The 17,713-nt window shown below is 39.5% G+C and overlaps 1 protein-coding gene across 5 annotated transcripts in view; it reads right to left on the minus strand.

Moving 5' to 3' along the window:
- Positions 1-17,713, minus strand: part of elavl4 (ELAV like neuron-specific RNA binding protein 4) — a 114,634-nt gene that overhangs the window by 64,163 nt on the left and 32,758 nt on the right. For 4 of the 5 annotated variants that reach the window (XM_061683217.1, XM_061683216.1, XM_061683215.1 and 1 more), the window contains one exon: positions 1,433-1,519. The exons of the other annotated variant lie outside the window; for it this stretch is intronic. In XM_061683217.1, the coding sequence (XP_061539201.1) occupies positions 1,433-1,519 (87 nt within the window). The remainder of the gene's footprint in view (positions 1-1,432; positions 1,520-17,713) is intronic. 5 annotated transcript variants of the gene reach the window in all.

The raw sequence follows: 17,713 nt of genomic DNA on the forward strand, positions 1-17,713 counted from the left end.
ACAATGACAATGCTACGCAGGTTCTAATAATGTTAATAATATTACAGTGTTCCTTTAATGCATGGTAGGTCTAGGCAATATGGCTTAAAAATAAAATTGCCACATTTTTTCCCCCAAACGTCGATTTCTGATTTTAATGGATTTTGTCCCCTTTCAATAAAAAGAAAAAGCAAATGAAGATGACATTTGTCAAAACTTGGAGAAAATGGCAATTTAAACAAAATTCTTAAGACATTTTGATATAATATTTGTAATATTATACAATTTAACATGAATAAATTAACAAAGAAATCCCATTTGGGATGAATTTGTAAAAGCAAATCTGTCACTGATCATAATATAAATATAAAGTGCTGCTTCCATGCAAAATTAACCTTTGTCCCTTAAAATGTCAACAAAATCCTGTGCACAATATATACTGAAGTACTCCAGGTACATGCCAGGTTGTTTACTTAACATGTTGGCAGGAAAAAATAAATTTTGTTTAGAAAATCAGGCTTTAGGCATACCCTGTTACATGCTCTTCAGTCATGGAAAGTTTATGTCATCCTGTAACCATGTATCTATAAATGACTACTTTTGCAGCGTATAAACGAGCACCATGTCTTTGGCAATGTTCTGGCTCCTTTCTTGTCATATGTAAAACAATGTGAAAAATGAGTTCCCTCATGTTGTGTGTTTCTTAGCGGGAGTTTTCCCTTCCATGTCACACAAAGAGCTGTGCGATGTGCAATGTGCTGCGAGGTGGCTAAAATAATTTGGGAGTTCTACTCTTTTCGGTTTTAACAGTCCTTAAACATACTGTTTGTGCTCATTCTCTGATGTTGAATACCTAAACCAATTTCAAATGACTGACAAAACACAGCCAATTTAGTAAACTAGCTGCTCTCTGTTCAGCGCCATGTCTTTATTGTAAACAGGGCGTGTCAACAGGCTATGAGAGCCGCTAAGGGAAAAATCGATTATTTCGAAAACAAACAAAAACAAAAATCGGCCTGCCCCAAAGACTCTATTCATCAAGTTTATATATTTATTTTATGTATTAGTCATAGTTTATTTGATTAAATGCATTGCCTCAATCTTATTTGTAAGGACAAATTTCATTTAACTCAATGAATTTGAATTGGGAAATTAATAGGCAGAAACAGTCAGTCTTAAAATACCCTTTGCCTTTGTGCGTTAGCAACATTGTTTTGCTTTTCTCTCATCCCTGCACAAAAGAATCATCCGCCATCACAGACTACTGAATTCCATCCATCTAGCTATCCATCTATCCATCCAAATTCCATCTTTGCTCTAGTTTCAACTGTCTCAGTCAGCAGTATCACTACTGGCGTGTAATTGTGTAAACACAGTATAATATCAGAACATTACTTGATGGTTGTGGAAAATACCCAGGCCATCCATTTGGCTGCAGCAGTAGTCTCCTTACCATCTTTGGCTGTGTCAGCAATCCCTTCTCTGCCCAGCCTTGGAGCTGTGGGAGCTCTGCCTGACGCCACTGTGTCTCTGTCGACCCCTATGGAACGGAGCACATGGAGGGAGGGAGGGATGCACAGCCCACTGTCAGCATCATACACTCACTTTGCACTTTGTTTCGGGTAGCAGTTGGGATTTGTTGTTGTTCTTTTGATGGGAGGAAGCGGGAGGAAAGGAGGGGGTATGGCAGCACACAAGTACTCTGTAGTCATTCAACAACTAAAACAAAAATGGTAAGTCAAAATGGAAACAGATCATTTGCAGCAATATCATCTTCCATTCTTTTGAAAGACTCCTGCAAGAATTTAGTTTCCGTACATCCCAAAGATGTTTAACGGGCCTGTTCTTCCAAAACCAAACTCATCCATCCACAATTGCCACGTTGCTTCAGTGGTATTTGTTGTTGTGGATTCAAGAAGCTCCACAGTGGCTGGGTGTGTGTGTGTGTGTGTGTCTGTTGCAACCAGCAGATTGGTGTGGTCCCCGCAATGACCTTGGGTTTATGAGTTTATAATGAGGGTTTCCCTCTTACTATCCATGGGTAAACAAGCCTGCGGTTGAAGACACGGAAGTGTCACAAATGAGCAGGAAGTCTGTTCAGCAGCTCTAGAAAGCGAGGCAGGAGGGGGGTATTAATGCCAACAGCTTTGGATGCCACTAGCAGCCAATTTAGCAGGAGAGTGGGACGAGAGGCGGGATGACCTCTGCTTTCATTTACTCCTCCAGTAGGATGAGGAGAGGGAGCGGTTGATCAGTTGGAAGGAAGAAGAAAAAGAAAAGGATGAGCAATGTGGAAGACACTTCCCATGCTTCAAAGAAGGGAAGAGATGAGGTCGGACAGAGAGGGAGAGAATGAGTGAGTCTGTACTGCATATATTCTCTTGTCAATGTGTCTTCTAAACCTGGCCAAGAATGCATAATGGAGGTGTAAATGAGAATTAAGTGTCAAAAAGACGGAGGCTCTAATGGGACAAATAGGTCAGTGGTTGTCCAGGGTAAAACAGAGAAGTATTGCACCACCTTTGTTTTAGTCTGGTGAAGACTAAAAAATATGTTGTGTATATAAGACTCATTCAAATGGTTTTGCAAAACATGAAAACCATTCCTACAATGACACAAATGACTGTGACATAGTACAGTGGAAGCTCCAGTGTTGCTGGTCAACCTGTCATTTGTTTGGGTGTATGAACAGCTTAATCCGTCACCATTATAAAGTCTTTCGTAACTGTACAGGTAATAAATATCAGTAAATGCATGTGTAAAAATATTTACTCAGTGTTAGATTTAAAATGTTAAAACACTAAAATCATATGCCCCTCATAATTGTCAATTTAAAAAATGTGCAACTGCGAGAAGTGTAAAAAGTAGTTAATCACGACTGAACACTGCCTTTGATGACAAATGACAATGCCTATAGCAACTAAACAATCAATTGTTAGCTAACGTCTAGCATGAGCGGCTAAACGCATACTCCTTACTGCTTTGAATGCAAGCTTGCTTACATCGTGTAACTATGTGAATTTTTTTCTTCTCTCTCATGAGAAGCAAAACTTGTAGTCAATCATTAGATGGAGGTTGAGCTGAGGTCTAGAGGTACACCGACATCTCGCAAGGTTCGCTGAAGTTTCTCCTACTCTCCTGGCTTATCCTGCAATCTTTGTTTGATGTGAGATTGTCCTGAAAATGTTTGATCAGTTTCAAATGTATTTAACCTTAGGGGTTTTCTTATTAGGAGGTTCCACTGTAATATTTTGATGGTTGTTGTTATTCAGGTGTATTAAATAATGCAACCTGTCAAAAAACGTCACTATTGGCTACACATTTTCTAGTCGCAATGGATGAACCTTGATGACAGCTTGTTAGCAAGAGGCACACATTTTACAACAATCACAGAATTTTGCCACTGGGTGGGTTAGATAAACTACAACAACAACTACAAGCCAAAACATGCACTATACTGAATGAAATTGAATCACAGAGCCTATTGCACACCCTGCATGTTAAAATGACCATCTATTAAATATGATGCAGAAAAGCTACCCTGAAAGAAGGAAACATTAGCAGAGGTGAAATATCCAAAGCATTTTTCACCCATACTGCAAAGCTGTCACTTCACATACGATGTCAGTGCGGTGAGGCAATGCGTGCCGCGACAAGCAGATAGTGCAGCGTCATCACAGCGTCGGTACACGTGGTGATCGCATGTATCAAGCAGCAAGCAGATGTATGCGAGAGCATGTCAGCCAGTGCACAATAGTCAATGCTCAACCATTCAATAAAACAAAGGCGTACAACACACACACACACACGCACGCACGCACACATGCACACACACACACACACACACACACTTGCATGCGACCGTCATATTCACGCCCTCCTCGCATTCATCCCATGCATACATCTTTGGATGAAATCTCAAATAAGGGTGCAAATTACATTCAGCAACCATTTTGATGGAAATCCGCTCATGGATACATTTTCAATTATTCAGGGAGTACATTTCAGCCGGTGCTCTGATGCTGGGAAAACCTATTATATAATCAATACACTCTATAGAGCCATTAATATTTGATGCTACAAAAGTGCTTTGTGTCTCCTTGGGCTCCTGGCGCCTGGGTACTGCTGTCTGCTTCCAGCTAGGGAAGGAAGTACACATTTGTATTTGTCTGGCAGACAAAAATACTAATGGGACAAACTTATCTTTGCCATACTGTTTATGAATCAATATTTCCAGTGTTCTTCTAATGTAATACTCTCTCGTAACAATATTTCACTTAGGACAGTTATGTCAACAATTTCCTAAGTCATCCCATCCTCTTTTGACCTTTGTCACGCCACTGCAGCTTTTACAGCATAAAGCAGCACTGAACTATAGACAGTGCTGAGCCAGTGCGAGCTTCCCTCCCCTCCTCTCTTTTAGCCTCGCAAAGCTCAGACAGTCAATGTAGCCTGACTTGGCCCGGGAAGGATGGAGGCTGCAGAGAATGCAGAATAGACAGGATGCTGCAGGAGCCCTCCGCTGACAGACACACTGCTTGGCAGCTACAAAATGGAGCCAGTGTGCAACCATCTGACTCGCTAGACTTTTGTCTCACCCTCTTGTGTCAGATATTGAGATTTCATTACGTTGGACGACTGTTTTATTGGAAAAGACTATTTTCCAAGAACATGAAGCAGAGTCCATAAACATGGCATACATGTTGTGGAATTTAGTGCTTAAAATTCTATATTTGATCACAAAAACTATTGTGATCGTTTCAAAGCGGTTTGGGCAACTTCCAGTGGCAGTTTGACTTACAAGTACCCCCAACTCTTTTGCGTTATGAGTCAGTCAATTTTTTTCCTTTGTCTTGCGAGCCAAAATTTGAAATATGAGAAAAAACGACAGTGGCAGTCACCAATGTGGGACAAATAGTCATACACACATATACAAAATATCAAAACACTCATGGTGTAAGGAGAAGACACTAAAATTGAACTAACTGTATGGTAAATAACCTACCAGAGCTGGAATGAGAACGCCTGATGTCACTTAATAGGCCACAGCCTTTAAAGGCCTTCGGTTTAATTACACTTCTTAATACCATTTCTATTCTCTTTTGTTATTTTTGTATTGTTTTTTTATTAATTTTACAATACAGTGTTATTTTTCTTTATTCTGTGTGGTTTTATAGCGTGATTTTCTTGCTTTTTGTAAACGGTGTTTTTATGTCCTGCATTTGTCTTATGTTATTGGTGCTTTATTTTGTATTTTTATTATCTTTTTTTATATTTTATATCTTCTGATGTACAGCACTTTGGTCAACTCTGTTGTTTTTAAATGTGCTTTTTAAAGTTTTTTTAATTGGATTGGATATTACAAATGTCAACAAAAAATTAGTTTTTTTGTGTGTGGCTGGAACATCTTAAGAGCATTTCAATTTATTTCAATGTGGAATATAGATTCTATATATGAGTAAACTGAGTTACTAGCTTTGTCATGAAATGATTTACGTACTTTGATGTATGATTGTAATTTTCGTCATCAAATTAATTCAAATGATGTGTCTGAGCAGTTTTAATTTGTTTGTTTATTTTAAACTGGTTACTTTAACAGTCACAATACATGGCAATGTTTTAAGTTCCTATAGCTTTATGATGGCCATAATTCTTTTATTCACTTTGGAACATAAAAGACATGATCTACACACCTATATATCTACTGTACTTACTGATCTATCGAACTATAATCCAGAATCCTCTTTATTTGTCAAGTATGTCAGAAACACACAAGGAATTTGTCTCCGGTAGCTGGAGCTGCTCTAGTACAACAATAGACAACCATTGTGACAAAAAAATACTTTTGAGACATAAAAACATACTGCGGAGAGTCACTTAGCCTCTCGCAAGAAGAAAGAAGCTGTTGGAATGTTTTATGGTTTTAGTTTGCATTGATCGATAGCGTCTACCAGAGGGAAGAAGCTGGAAGAGGTGGTGACCAGGATGTGGAAGGTCCAAGAGGATTTTGCATGCTCTTGTCTTAGTTCTGGCAGCGTGCCCGTCCTCAAGGGTGGGTAAGGGGGCACCGCCGATTTTTCCGGCAGTCCTGATTGTACGTTGCAGTCGGAGTTTGTCCTTTTTTGGGGCAGCACCAAAACAGACTGTGATGGATGAACACAGGACTGATTTGATGACTACTGTGTAGAACTGTCTCAACAGCACCTGTGGCAGGCCGTGCATCATGAGAAGCAGCAGGAAGTACATCCTCTGCATCTGTCTGTCTGTCTGTCTATCTATCTATATATCCATCCATCCATCTATCTGTCGGTCTATCTATCCGTCCATCCATTCATCCATTGAAGCATGATTTCGCTTCCCTTATTTATATGATTCACTACTTTATTGTATGTTATGCTACAAGATGGCTTGAATCTGTGCTATAAAAATAAAATTTAGGTAATGCACATGCATGCCCAAAGACATAGCATCTTGTAAATTCATTTAAAAGATAGATTAAAGATATTAAAAAGAGAACCAGCACAGCACCACAGTCAGTGGTTATGCCTATGTTTTTCTTTGCATTGGATTGTATTTATGTCTATCCTATGCCTTTTTTCTTGCCTTTTTAACTCCAACAGCGTCTTGTGAGCACAAAAATGTCCTGCAGGTCAGACAGATGCTGGACTGGATCAATTGATGAAAGTAATCTGGGATATGTAAACACTCACATACACACACGAGCCTGCTTTTCTGTTGCACTCTCACTGGCCTGCCTCCAGTCTCATCGATCAGCATCTACTTTACCAAATGGATACCAATCTTGACTGGGAATAATAAATGTTTCAGAACACGTGAGATGTGTATCTAAGCAATTTTTCCATTTAACTTTGCTCAACTCCCACTGCTCTTTTTCTTCTTTCTTGTGACGATTCGGGCTTTCAGCGAGATCGATGCCGCTTTGCAACACCCCCTCACAGCTCCTGGGTAATCAGCACATACTTGCATACGGTCAGAGGTCACACCATGACAGGATGCTGGATATTGCCCAAGGGGTCTAAAAGACAGGCTCTCTATCAATACCCATTTGGCTTTCTCGAGATTTGCATTTGCGGTATTACAATGGAGAATTAGTGCCACACTTAGAATAAAATAATAAAATTACAAATTATGTTGGCTATTATTATTACTTGTTGTTTTTTTACTTGCTGTAACTAGACAGTCCACATTTTAATGCATGCTCAAGTTTGTGATAATAATATTACGATTTTAATAATTTTACAACTTTATTCTCATACAATTACAACTTTATTATGTATTTCTTTTAAAACTTTTTCTAGTAAAATGACCACTCATTGCTTGTAAACTATAAAATTATTCATATTTCCATATTATTACTACTTTATTTATGTAAAATTACGACATATTCCTCACAATATTGAAACTTCATTCTCATAAAGATGTTTATTCCCTTGATATTATGACTTTATATCCCTAGACTTACAATTTTGTTCTTGTAATATTAAAACTATTTTCATAAAATTAAAACTTTATTCTCTTAAAATTTGAGATATATTTGAGAGATATTTTGAGAGATATTTTTTCCCAACAAATCTTTTTCGGGAACGTTTTTCCTCATAAAATTATTAACTTATTATCCTAATGTTACAACATTATTGATCTAAAATTTTCCAACTATTTCTCATTATAATACAACTTCATTCTTATGAAATTAGGACTTTTATTCTCTGTACATTATGGCTTTGTTCTTGTAAAATTACAACTTTACTATAATAATGTTACAACTATATTCACATGAAATGACAACCTTTCACCTCATTACACTTTAAAAGTATAATTTATTTATTATTTATTGAGATTATTTTTCATGGTTTTCTAATAATTATTTTATTTAATCTATTAAATTGTAGAATATGATCAAGTTTAGCAGTTGTTATGTTGCAATTTAAATATATATATATATATATATATATATATATATATATATTTTTTTTTTTTATTATATAGTTATTTTTCATGATTTTCAAATATAATTTGTATTTATTTTATTCAATTGAAGAACATTCTGAGTTTAAAGTTACTTTATGTAACCCATTGCTTAATAATAAATGGGTCAGTTTTTCTCGTACCTATTTTTGCTGATTAACACTGGGGAACAATTCAAATTCAAATATTTGTTTTCTGTTGAGTTAGATTTTTATGCTGATTAAAACTAAAATTGGCATGCTGATTCCAAAATTGCAGTCAGTTTTTTTCTAGCACGTCAAGTTTTTTCTCCACAGTTTACCCGCCAGATAAGCAAAATTGCTCTGATTAGCTGATTATGATTGGACTCATCGATTGGTCTCATCTACAGCTTGAAACTTGACGTGATAGAGAAAAACTGAGATCAGTTTTGGATTCCGCACCCAAAAATTTTTTAAAAACATCTGTCAGACATAAGTCAACAAAAACTGTGTTCCCAAGTGTTATTGTTCACTGTTAGTATTACTTGACCAAGACTTTTCTAACATTCCATACTACAAAATAAGTCAAGTATGCATGATTATTATGATGTCGGATCGGAGTAATATTGGTATCAGCCAAAACTCAAGGCTGCAATATCGGTATTAGATTGGAAGTGAAAAAGTTGGATCGGGACAACCTATCCATTATGGGCTGAAATATGTGCCAGCAGGAACTGAATTTGAATTATTTGTATTTGAATGTGAATTTCTACAATTGAATAATTGCATTCGAAAACTGAATTGAATGAATAACTAATAATATAATTTGAAATTGAATTTCTTAGTTTGGAACTGAAGTCCAATAAACTTGAAAGTGAATGTAATAATTTTTTATCCGCAATGAATTTTCAAATTCAGTTTGATCATTTCAGATTCATCCATCCATCCATTTTCTATATCGCTTATCCTCACGAGGGTCACGGGTATGCTGGAACCTATCCCAGCTAACTGCGGGCGAGAGGCAGGGTACACCCTGAACTGGTTGCCAGCCAATTGCAGGGTACATATAAACGAACAACCATTCACACTCACATTCATACCTACGGACAATTTAGAGTCTTCAATTGTGTGTGGGATGTGGTAGGAAAAAACCCACACAGGCACGGGAAGAACATGCAAACTCCACACAGGCGAGACCGCATTTGAACTTGGGTCCTCAGAACTGTGAGGCAGATGTGCTAACCTCAACCCCAGAGACAGGAGAGCCTGCCTCAGAGACCCCAGACTCTGCTTTCTCAGGGCAAGGCGTGTCGGTGGAATTGAGGAGGTCTTCGAAGTATTTTCCTCACCGACTCACAACGTCCCGAGTCGAGGTCAGCAGCGTCCCATCCCCATTATACATGGTTTTGATGGCGCATTGCTTCCCCCTCCTGAGATGCCGGATGGTGGATCAGAATTTCCTCAAAGGCGTCTGGAAGTCGTTCTCCATGGCCTCACTGCAATCCTACCACGCCCGGGTTTTTGCCTCAGCGACCACCAACGCTGCATTCCGCTTGGCCAGCTGGTACCCGCTAGCTGCCTGAAGAGTCCCACAGGCCAAAAAAGTCTGATAGGAAACCGTCTTCAGCTTGATGGCATGCCATACCGCTGGTGTCCACCAACGGGTTCAGAGATTGCCACCACGACAGGCACCAACCACCTTACGGCTTCTGTAGCCGGGGATCGGATTGACAAGGTCCCTGCCTTCAGCCACCGTCCAACTCACATTGCACCCTACCCCTAAGGCCCCTCCCATAGGTGGTGAGTCCACGTGAAGGGGGACCCACGTTACCCTTTTGGGCTGTGCCTGGCTGGGCCCCATGGGTGGCCCAGCCAGGCACAGCCCACAAGGCGCTCGCCTTCGAGACCTACCTCCAGGCGTGGCTCCAGAGGGGACCCTGGTGACCGTGACCCGGGAAAACATCTTTCATTATCTTTAAACATCATCGGGGTCTTTGGAGCCATGCTTTGTCTGGTCCCTCACCTAGGGCCTGTTTGCCAAGGGTGACACTGCCAGGGGCATAAAGCCCCAAACAGCTTAGCTCCTTGGATCATTGGGACACACAAACCCAACCACCACGATAAGGTGTCGGCTCAAGGACGGATCGAAAATATATGACTTTATGCTTGTAGTATATTTTTTAGATTTTGTCTGTGGCCTTAATACCTTATTTTTTGAGTGGTACATATTTATTCAGTTTGGCTATTTCAAGACTGGGTAAAACAACACCACCAATTTCATAAATGAGAAACAACAAGGACGATGAAGACCTGCAGTGATCTATTCATATCTTCTCTGCCTCTCTGTGTCTCTGTCTCGCTCTCTCTCTCTCTCACACACACACATACATACATACGCACACAAACACAAGTGGCCAAAGTGCACATGCACTCAAAAGATTTACATTCTCCTTTGCCGAGGACATTTGTCCACTGGCTGAATCCCAAATCTGCATCAGTGCAAGCAGAAAATTGGTGAGCATCTTTACTCTAGAGATGACACTTCAATTTGTGCAGCTACAGTGACTGGTGCTCTAAAGTTCCTCCCTTGAAAGGGTGATGGGGGGGTGAGGGGTGGATCAGCTGGACACCTGCCTCGCTATTTGGCCGCAGCCTGAGGCATAGAGGGGAGAACTGGGTTGCTGGAACAGGAATTGAAGGCCAGGATTTGCCTGGCAGCACAAGTCCCCATCCCCTCGACCCAGCTCTGACCTGGCCTCTCAGGTTCTCATCAAAGGTCCCCTGTTTTCACTCCTGTGCTTGAAACAGTCTCTCGCCTGATGGCCCTTGCCCGTATTTTTTCATCCTATCCTGGGCTGCTCGTCAACACCGTGACATCATCCACACAGCAGTCTTCCCCTGACCTGCCCGCAAAGCCATTCCCCCCCCCTCGAAACATCTTCTTCACCAGCTCGCATCACACCGAAAACAATGAGATGTCTCTACTGTGCATTCCTGTATAATCCCTTGGTGTGACAAGTGGGAGCAATTGCTGTCATGGCCTTATGATAACACATATTGAATATCTGTATTGAAAAGGCTAAATCACTCTGACGTCCTCTACAGGATTCCATCTTTATTTCAGTGTCATTAACAGTTTACGTCAAGGGCCTCTTCAGTAATTAAACTTGTTTATGATGAATGAGTACTGTCATCCTGGATTATGACATGCTCACATTCATTTCACATAAAAGAGTCATAAACAATCAATAATTTAAAAAAAATTGTTCTCATAATACAGAACATATACCGAAGGACTTAAAGAATGCCCATATTTGATTGAAAGATGCCGGCACGGTGGACGACTGGTTAGCACATCTGGCTCACAGTTCTGGGGATGGGGTTAAAGTCCTGGCCTGTGTGGAGTTTGCATGTTCTCCCCGTGCCTGGGTGGGTTTTCTCCGGGCACTCCTCTTTCCTCCCACATCCCAAAAATATGTGTGGTAGGTTGATTGAAGACTCTAAATTGCCCTTAGGTGTGAATGTGAGTGCGAATGGTTGTTTGTTTCTATGTGCCCTGCGATTGGCTGGCGACCGGTTCATGGATGGATGATTGCTAGATAGACATACAGTAAATATTAGTGCATATGTGAAGAAATTTCCAATGAATACAACTGGTTGTATCACATGGGTCTAATTCAACATGAGAGGCTCAACGTCTTGATGTTGTTTATGAGTTCTAAAAAGTGAAAGGATGCTATAGAAACCCATTTATGATCAGTTGTCAACATGTCACGGACGAGGGGAAAACCAACACAAACATGCTATTGGTATCGTGCAACTTTGGAGTGCATTACTGTTGCACATCAAGACTTAATGATGCAAGAATGAATCAAATAACTTGAATAATTCGATGACAAAAAAGGTCAAAGTAAAATCTGTCTCGAAGCTTTGCAGGGAGCATCGTTCCACACAGACGAATGTTACTGCAGTCGCTCACACAACTCTAGAAAAAAGTTGATATGATGACAGCGATCGAGGAGGAAAGAGTTCGTTAAAGAAAGAGAATGCCTAAAGTTTGGGATCCTTACACGCTTAACAAATTTACACGCTTAACAAGGAAGATAAAGTGCGATCTGAACCACAACAGCCTGTCTACAATCGCCATCACAAGGTAACATATCGATATTAGCGAATTTAATATAGCCTATCATCACCAGTTAAAACATAGTGGAATGCACTCATTCGCTGACATGCATGTCAGGCCCCGCTTCTTAAAGCCATACAGATGCAAAGACACAGATACTACAGTTGAAAGGGAGACTGCCGACCATAAGTGGACAAAAATAATACCTGCACCTCACATGCAGATGAGATTGTGTTAAAGCAATGTTATTATTCATCCAATTATTTGGTTAATTGATGGGATAATCAGTAGAATACTCGATTCTAAAAATGTTTGATAGCTGCAGCCTTAGATTTAAAACGTTCTTCAGATAGATAGGTATGACCCCTAAGTTAATGTTTGCCACCCCCTTCACAAGCAACTGTTCCCTGTTGAGGCACCAAACGCCTAAGTGAAGCTGTATTGGATTTATGCCAGATCAGATCTGAAGCAGCACATGGTCCATTATCCAAGAGCATTTTTATACATTATGTTCCAAACAGCCCTGCAATTGGCTGGCAACCAGTTAAGGGTGTGCCCCGCCTCCTGCCCAATGATAGCTGGGATAGGCTCCAGCACTCCCGTGACCCTTGTGAGGATGAGCGGCTCAGAGAATGGATGGATAGATGTTCCAACCAGGCGGCACTGACTGGTTAGCACATCTACCTCACAGTTCTGAGGACCAGGGTTCAAATCCCGGCCTCGCCTGTGATGAGTTTGCATGTTCTCCCCGTGCCTGCATGGGTTTTCTCCGGGCACTCCGATTTCCTCCCACTTCCCAAAAACATGCAGGGTATTGCCATTTGCTTTTTTCATTGCCATTTGAGTGCTTGTTAGTAGGATTAAGCCAAATCCGCTTTACTGATTTCCACAAATAAATGTGGCTCACAATTAAGTTGCAGTTCGAATATACTGTCTTTTTTTAACTTGCAACAATTTCTCTTTGGCCTCTTCTAAACTTCTCAGTTAATGTATGAATTTTAATGACAACATTTAGGCATATTCATCTATGCAGGTGTAAAATTTTGTGCTTCATCCAAGATTGGATTGTCTAGCCTTCAAGTTATTCGACTCTGTCCTGATTGCAGTTCTATGGTGGTAGTTTATAATAGTTCAGTTTCCTAAATGATTGGGTCAAAATATCAGAAGCATGTCACAATATGATGCAGTACAGTTTTACACCAGTGAAAGGTAAAACCACAATATTAATACATCTATGATGGTGTTATCATCTTTGTAATAGCCATTTTTTAAAAACAGCTCTTGTATTGGATCATTAGATTGGACTTGTACCAAATGTTGGTCTAGTGTGGTTGAGAGCCATGCAATATTAAGAGTACAAAACTGTGAGCAGGAAAGTCCTTGATGAACAAATTAACGGCTGCCTATAATCCAACGTTCTCAAGAGAGAGAGAGAAACGAACTCGTCTAAAACACCTTGAATAACAATTTTCAGTTAAATTCATAGCAGGTGTTCCAATTAAAACTGGTTTGAGGCTGGTTAATGTTGGCTTTGTTGAGCAGGTATTTATAACAAAGCTATAAACAGCCTGGAGGTGCACGATAAGAAGAAAACCTACAGCACAACAGTTACACACACAGAACAAGAGAGAGAGAGTGAGAGAAAAAACTGGCCTAGCTGCTAAGTAGAGGCAGTGCTCCTTCTAATCTAATCACTCCTTCCCCCATCAGCTGCATCTCACACACAGCACGCCTATATATGTGTTCGGATGTGTGCCTGGCAGCAAAGGCATGGAGCTAAATCACGCAGGCATCAACCGACCGCTGTACTCAAGAATTCATTCCGTAGGCAAGAGTGCGACATGAGGGTATGTTAAGAGTGTGTGCTGTTGTTATTTCTTTGTGTGTGGGCTCAGGCAATTTGTGTATTGATTCAGCTCTAAACCGGAGCTCATATAATCAAATGGATACAAGGAAAATGACATGATGTCCCTCGTGTGTCTTAATGGGTTAACAGTGTAAAGGGGACAATGAAAAATGGAAACTACATACTGTATGTTTATGTGTTGAGGACGTCACAAGAACCACGATAAGAGATATCCCGCCTTGTTTACTGAATGACTTAACACTTGAGTCTACTGCTACACGGTAGAATACACATGTACAATGAGATTGAAAGCAGCTCAATGTCCAGTGCAAAAAAAAAAAAAGAAAATAGAGTAAAAGCTAAAACTATAAGATATTTACAAAAGATAAATAGTAATGCAAGAAGATAATGAATAGACAAACAGAAAATTCCTATAGATAGACAGACAGATACAGTAGATTAGATGGATGGATGGATGGATAGATAGACAGAGACAGACAGATAGACAGATAGATAGATGGATGGATGGATGGATGGATGGATGGATGGATGGGTGGATGGGTGGATGGATGGATGGATGGATGGATAGATAGATAGATAGATAGATAGATAGATAGATAGATAGATAGATAGATAGATAGATAGATAGATAGATAGATAGATAGATAAGGTATTACATGCAAGAGGCACCGCTGGAATGTAGCAGCACAGGGTATTAAGAAATTGGATTTTAATCAGATTTATTTTAGTAAGGAAAGTACTGCATTGTAATAAGCAGAAAGTAGACTTCTTGAAAATGGCTTCTTTTTTTCAAGAATGAATGTTATGCCCTAAACCCACAGAGGCTTTCAAATTGAAAATAATGTAAAATATACTGTTTATTTTAAAGGGTATTTTATAACAACTTAAATCTTTGTAAATTACAAATGTATTCAGTCCAAATGATTAATTCACTTCTTCTAATTGAAATACATTACTATTTGTTTTCATTTAATTTATTTATTTAAATACAGAGGAAGCTCGACTGACGAATGACAAGTTTTCAAGATACAAGCTATTGCTTGGCTTCCTTTTTTTTTGTCTTGATTTGCAAGCAAGAATTCAAGTTTGGAGCGCTTAATGGTGACAGCAAACCTCATAACAAACAGCAGATCATGAACAATTCTTCAAAAAAGTGGCCATGTGTATGGATCAAGTTGTTTATTACCATCACCACTTGAATTTTAAACACAAATTCAAGATAATTACAGCAGCAACTTTGCAGATTGTGAACAATTCCCCCAAAAGAATCTTCAAGTCAATTAATACCACTCCCAGTTAAGTTGACTGTTAAACTAAATATAAAACAGAGAATATAATGTTGTGGATTTAACCAAGCCACATAACTTTGCCTTAAAGTCTGATAGCTTAATGCTAACATGGGAAAGGCAATAAACTAGCTAACGAAAAGTATCGGCCATGGTATTATAAAACTCTAAGCGAATATTTGAAAACAAATAGTCCAGCAAAACATGTAGACAGTTACTATAACAATATTCAAAGGCATACAGTATATTCTTTATCCTCTGTGAACAGTGTTGGGATGATTATTGGTTATAATTACAAGTTACCCTGTTGAAAATGTAATTGTAGTGTAACTATTTCAACTACTTTCTCAAAGTAATAAAATCAATTACATTTGATACAATTTTGAGCAGCGCCATTTTCTAAATTTTTAATGAATACATCAACATGACCCTTTGATGTTTCCTCTAAAAAAGTGGATTAAAACCAAACATAATTATTTTGAAACTAACCACATATTTGTCCTTTACACAAATAATAAAGTTATAACCAAACATGAGTGAATGTAAATACATAATAAAAATTATAAGAATTATATGTGTACAGCATGTGGAATACCACCATACAATAGCATGTTGACCTAATCAGAATCAGAATCATCTGCCATCCAGCCATTCTCAATACCGCTTATCTTGTTCAGGGTCACGGGGTGGAGACTATTCCAGCCGACTTCGGCCGAAAAGCGTACCACACACTGAACTGGTCGCCAGTCAGTCGCAGGGTCTTTATTTGCCAAGTATGTCAAAAACAGACAAGGAATGTGCACAACTTAAGACAATATCGCTTCATATGACAAACCAGATAAGTGAATGTTCCATAAAAAAAAATCCAAAATTATAAGATGAAACTGTTCAAAAGTCAATGTTCTTTTATGTGTTCAAAAGTGTAACTATGATTCTAACCTTGTCAAAATCTTAGACAAGGTGGCACTTCGAGGTCCATCTATCCATCCATTTTCTGTGCCGCTTATCCTCACAAGGGTCGCGGGAGTGCTGGAGCTTATCCCAGCTAGCTTCAGGCAGGAGGCGGAGTACACCCTGCACTGGTTGCCAGCCAATCGCAGGGCACATACAAACAAACAACAATCCGCACTCACATTCACACCGACGGGCAATTTAGAGTCTTCAATTAACCTACCATGCATGTTTTTGGGATGTGGGAGGAAATCAGAGTGCCTGAAGAAAACCCACGCAGGCACGGGGAGAACATGCAAGCTCCACACAGGTGGAGCCGCGGATTGAACCCAGGTCCTCAGAACTGTGCCGCCCACTTCGAGGTCATATTTGGAAAAGAAATTCTTGTTTGAGACTACAGCAGAATCGCCAGAGAGAGAGCCAATCACAAGGGTCGGCTTCAGAAGGAGGAAGTGATATATTAAAAAAATAATAATAATAATCAGTGCCTTTGAGGCTATTTTTCGAATGTAACTAAAATGTTCATCATGGAAATGTCCAAAAGTAACTGTAATTTAAATACACATATTCTCCCAGTAATTGTAATGAATTGAAATTATCTAGATGTTTTAATTAAAATTATGTAATCTTGTTACATGTAATTAATTACACCCCAACATTCTCTGTGAATTATGATTAATATTACTGCAATTTACTGAGGTGGTGTGACTGTCTCCATGTACTGTCTCTGTCTCTAGTCTACTGCCCTGAGGTGCCCAAGACACGCACATCAGAAGGAGCACAATGTCAATGGGCGTTGGGTATGAAATTATGATGCACAAACTCTTTAATTGTTTACATTCTATTTAATTATGTTATTACTGTATGTTTTTATACAGTGCAATACTGTAGAGTGCCATTTTTAATATTAAAAACATTACAAAGATTTTTGTCTGTGTTTTTTGTGGGGCTGAAAATGATTAATGGCATTTCCATCGATAAGAATTGATATAAATAAATGCTTCCCTTAAATAACGGCCTTTAAACAGACTTGGTATACAGTGTTCCCTCGCCACTTCACACTTCACGTTTTGCGGCTTCAGTGCTTCGCGGGTTTTTCCAAAATATTCATTAAAAAAAAGAATACAGCCGTATCGGCAGCCATATTCCAGAAAGACGCGTTGTTTCATGTTGATGCGCGCGAGAGAAGGTTTCCCTGCATGTCAAACAAAGAGATGAGTTGACTCAGAGGCTTTGTACATGCCTGTACTGTGCAGGCACTCATACAAGGCACGTGATTGGTTCCCGGCGCGACATCGACCAATGAGAGCACAAGTGGATTTATCCCATGAGCTGATTGGCTGCGCATCATCGCAGCCTCACCCAGCATCTTCCCTTGTTGTGTCTCGCCAGTCTCGTCCACGCTGTTGTGTTCGCAATAACTTTTTTTGTTTAAGCGATAATTTGTTTGATTAGTTAAGCAAGCTCTTACAATGCCGCCGAAGCGCTGTGTCCCTGCGAAAGCTTCCTCCGGGGCGCCCAAGAGGAGGAAGAAGATGATGACCATCAGCAAAAGAGT

This window comes from Phycodurus eques, chromosome 8 (genome assembly GCF_024500275.1).
Source record: "Phycodurus eques isolate BA_2022a chromosome 8, UOR_Pequ_1.1, whole genome shotgun sequence".
Taxonomy (NCBI): domain Eukaryota; kingdom Metazoa; phylum Chordata; class Actinopteri; order Syngnathiformes; family Syngnathidae; genus Phycodurus; species Phycodurus eques.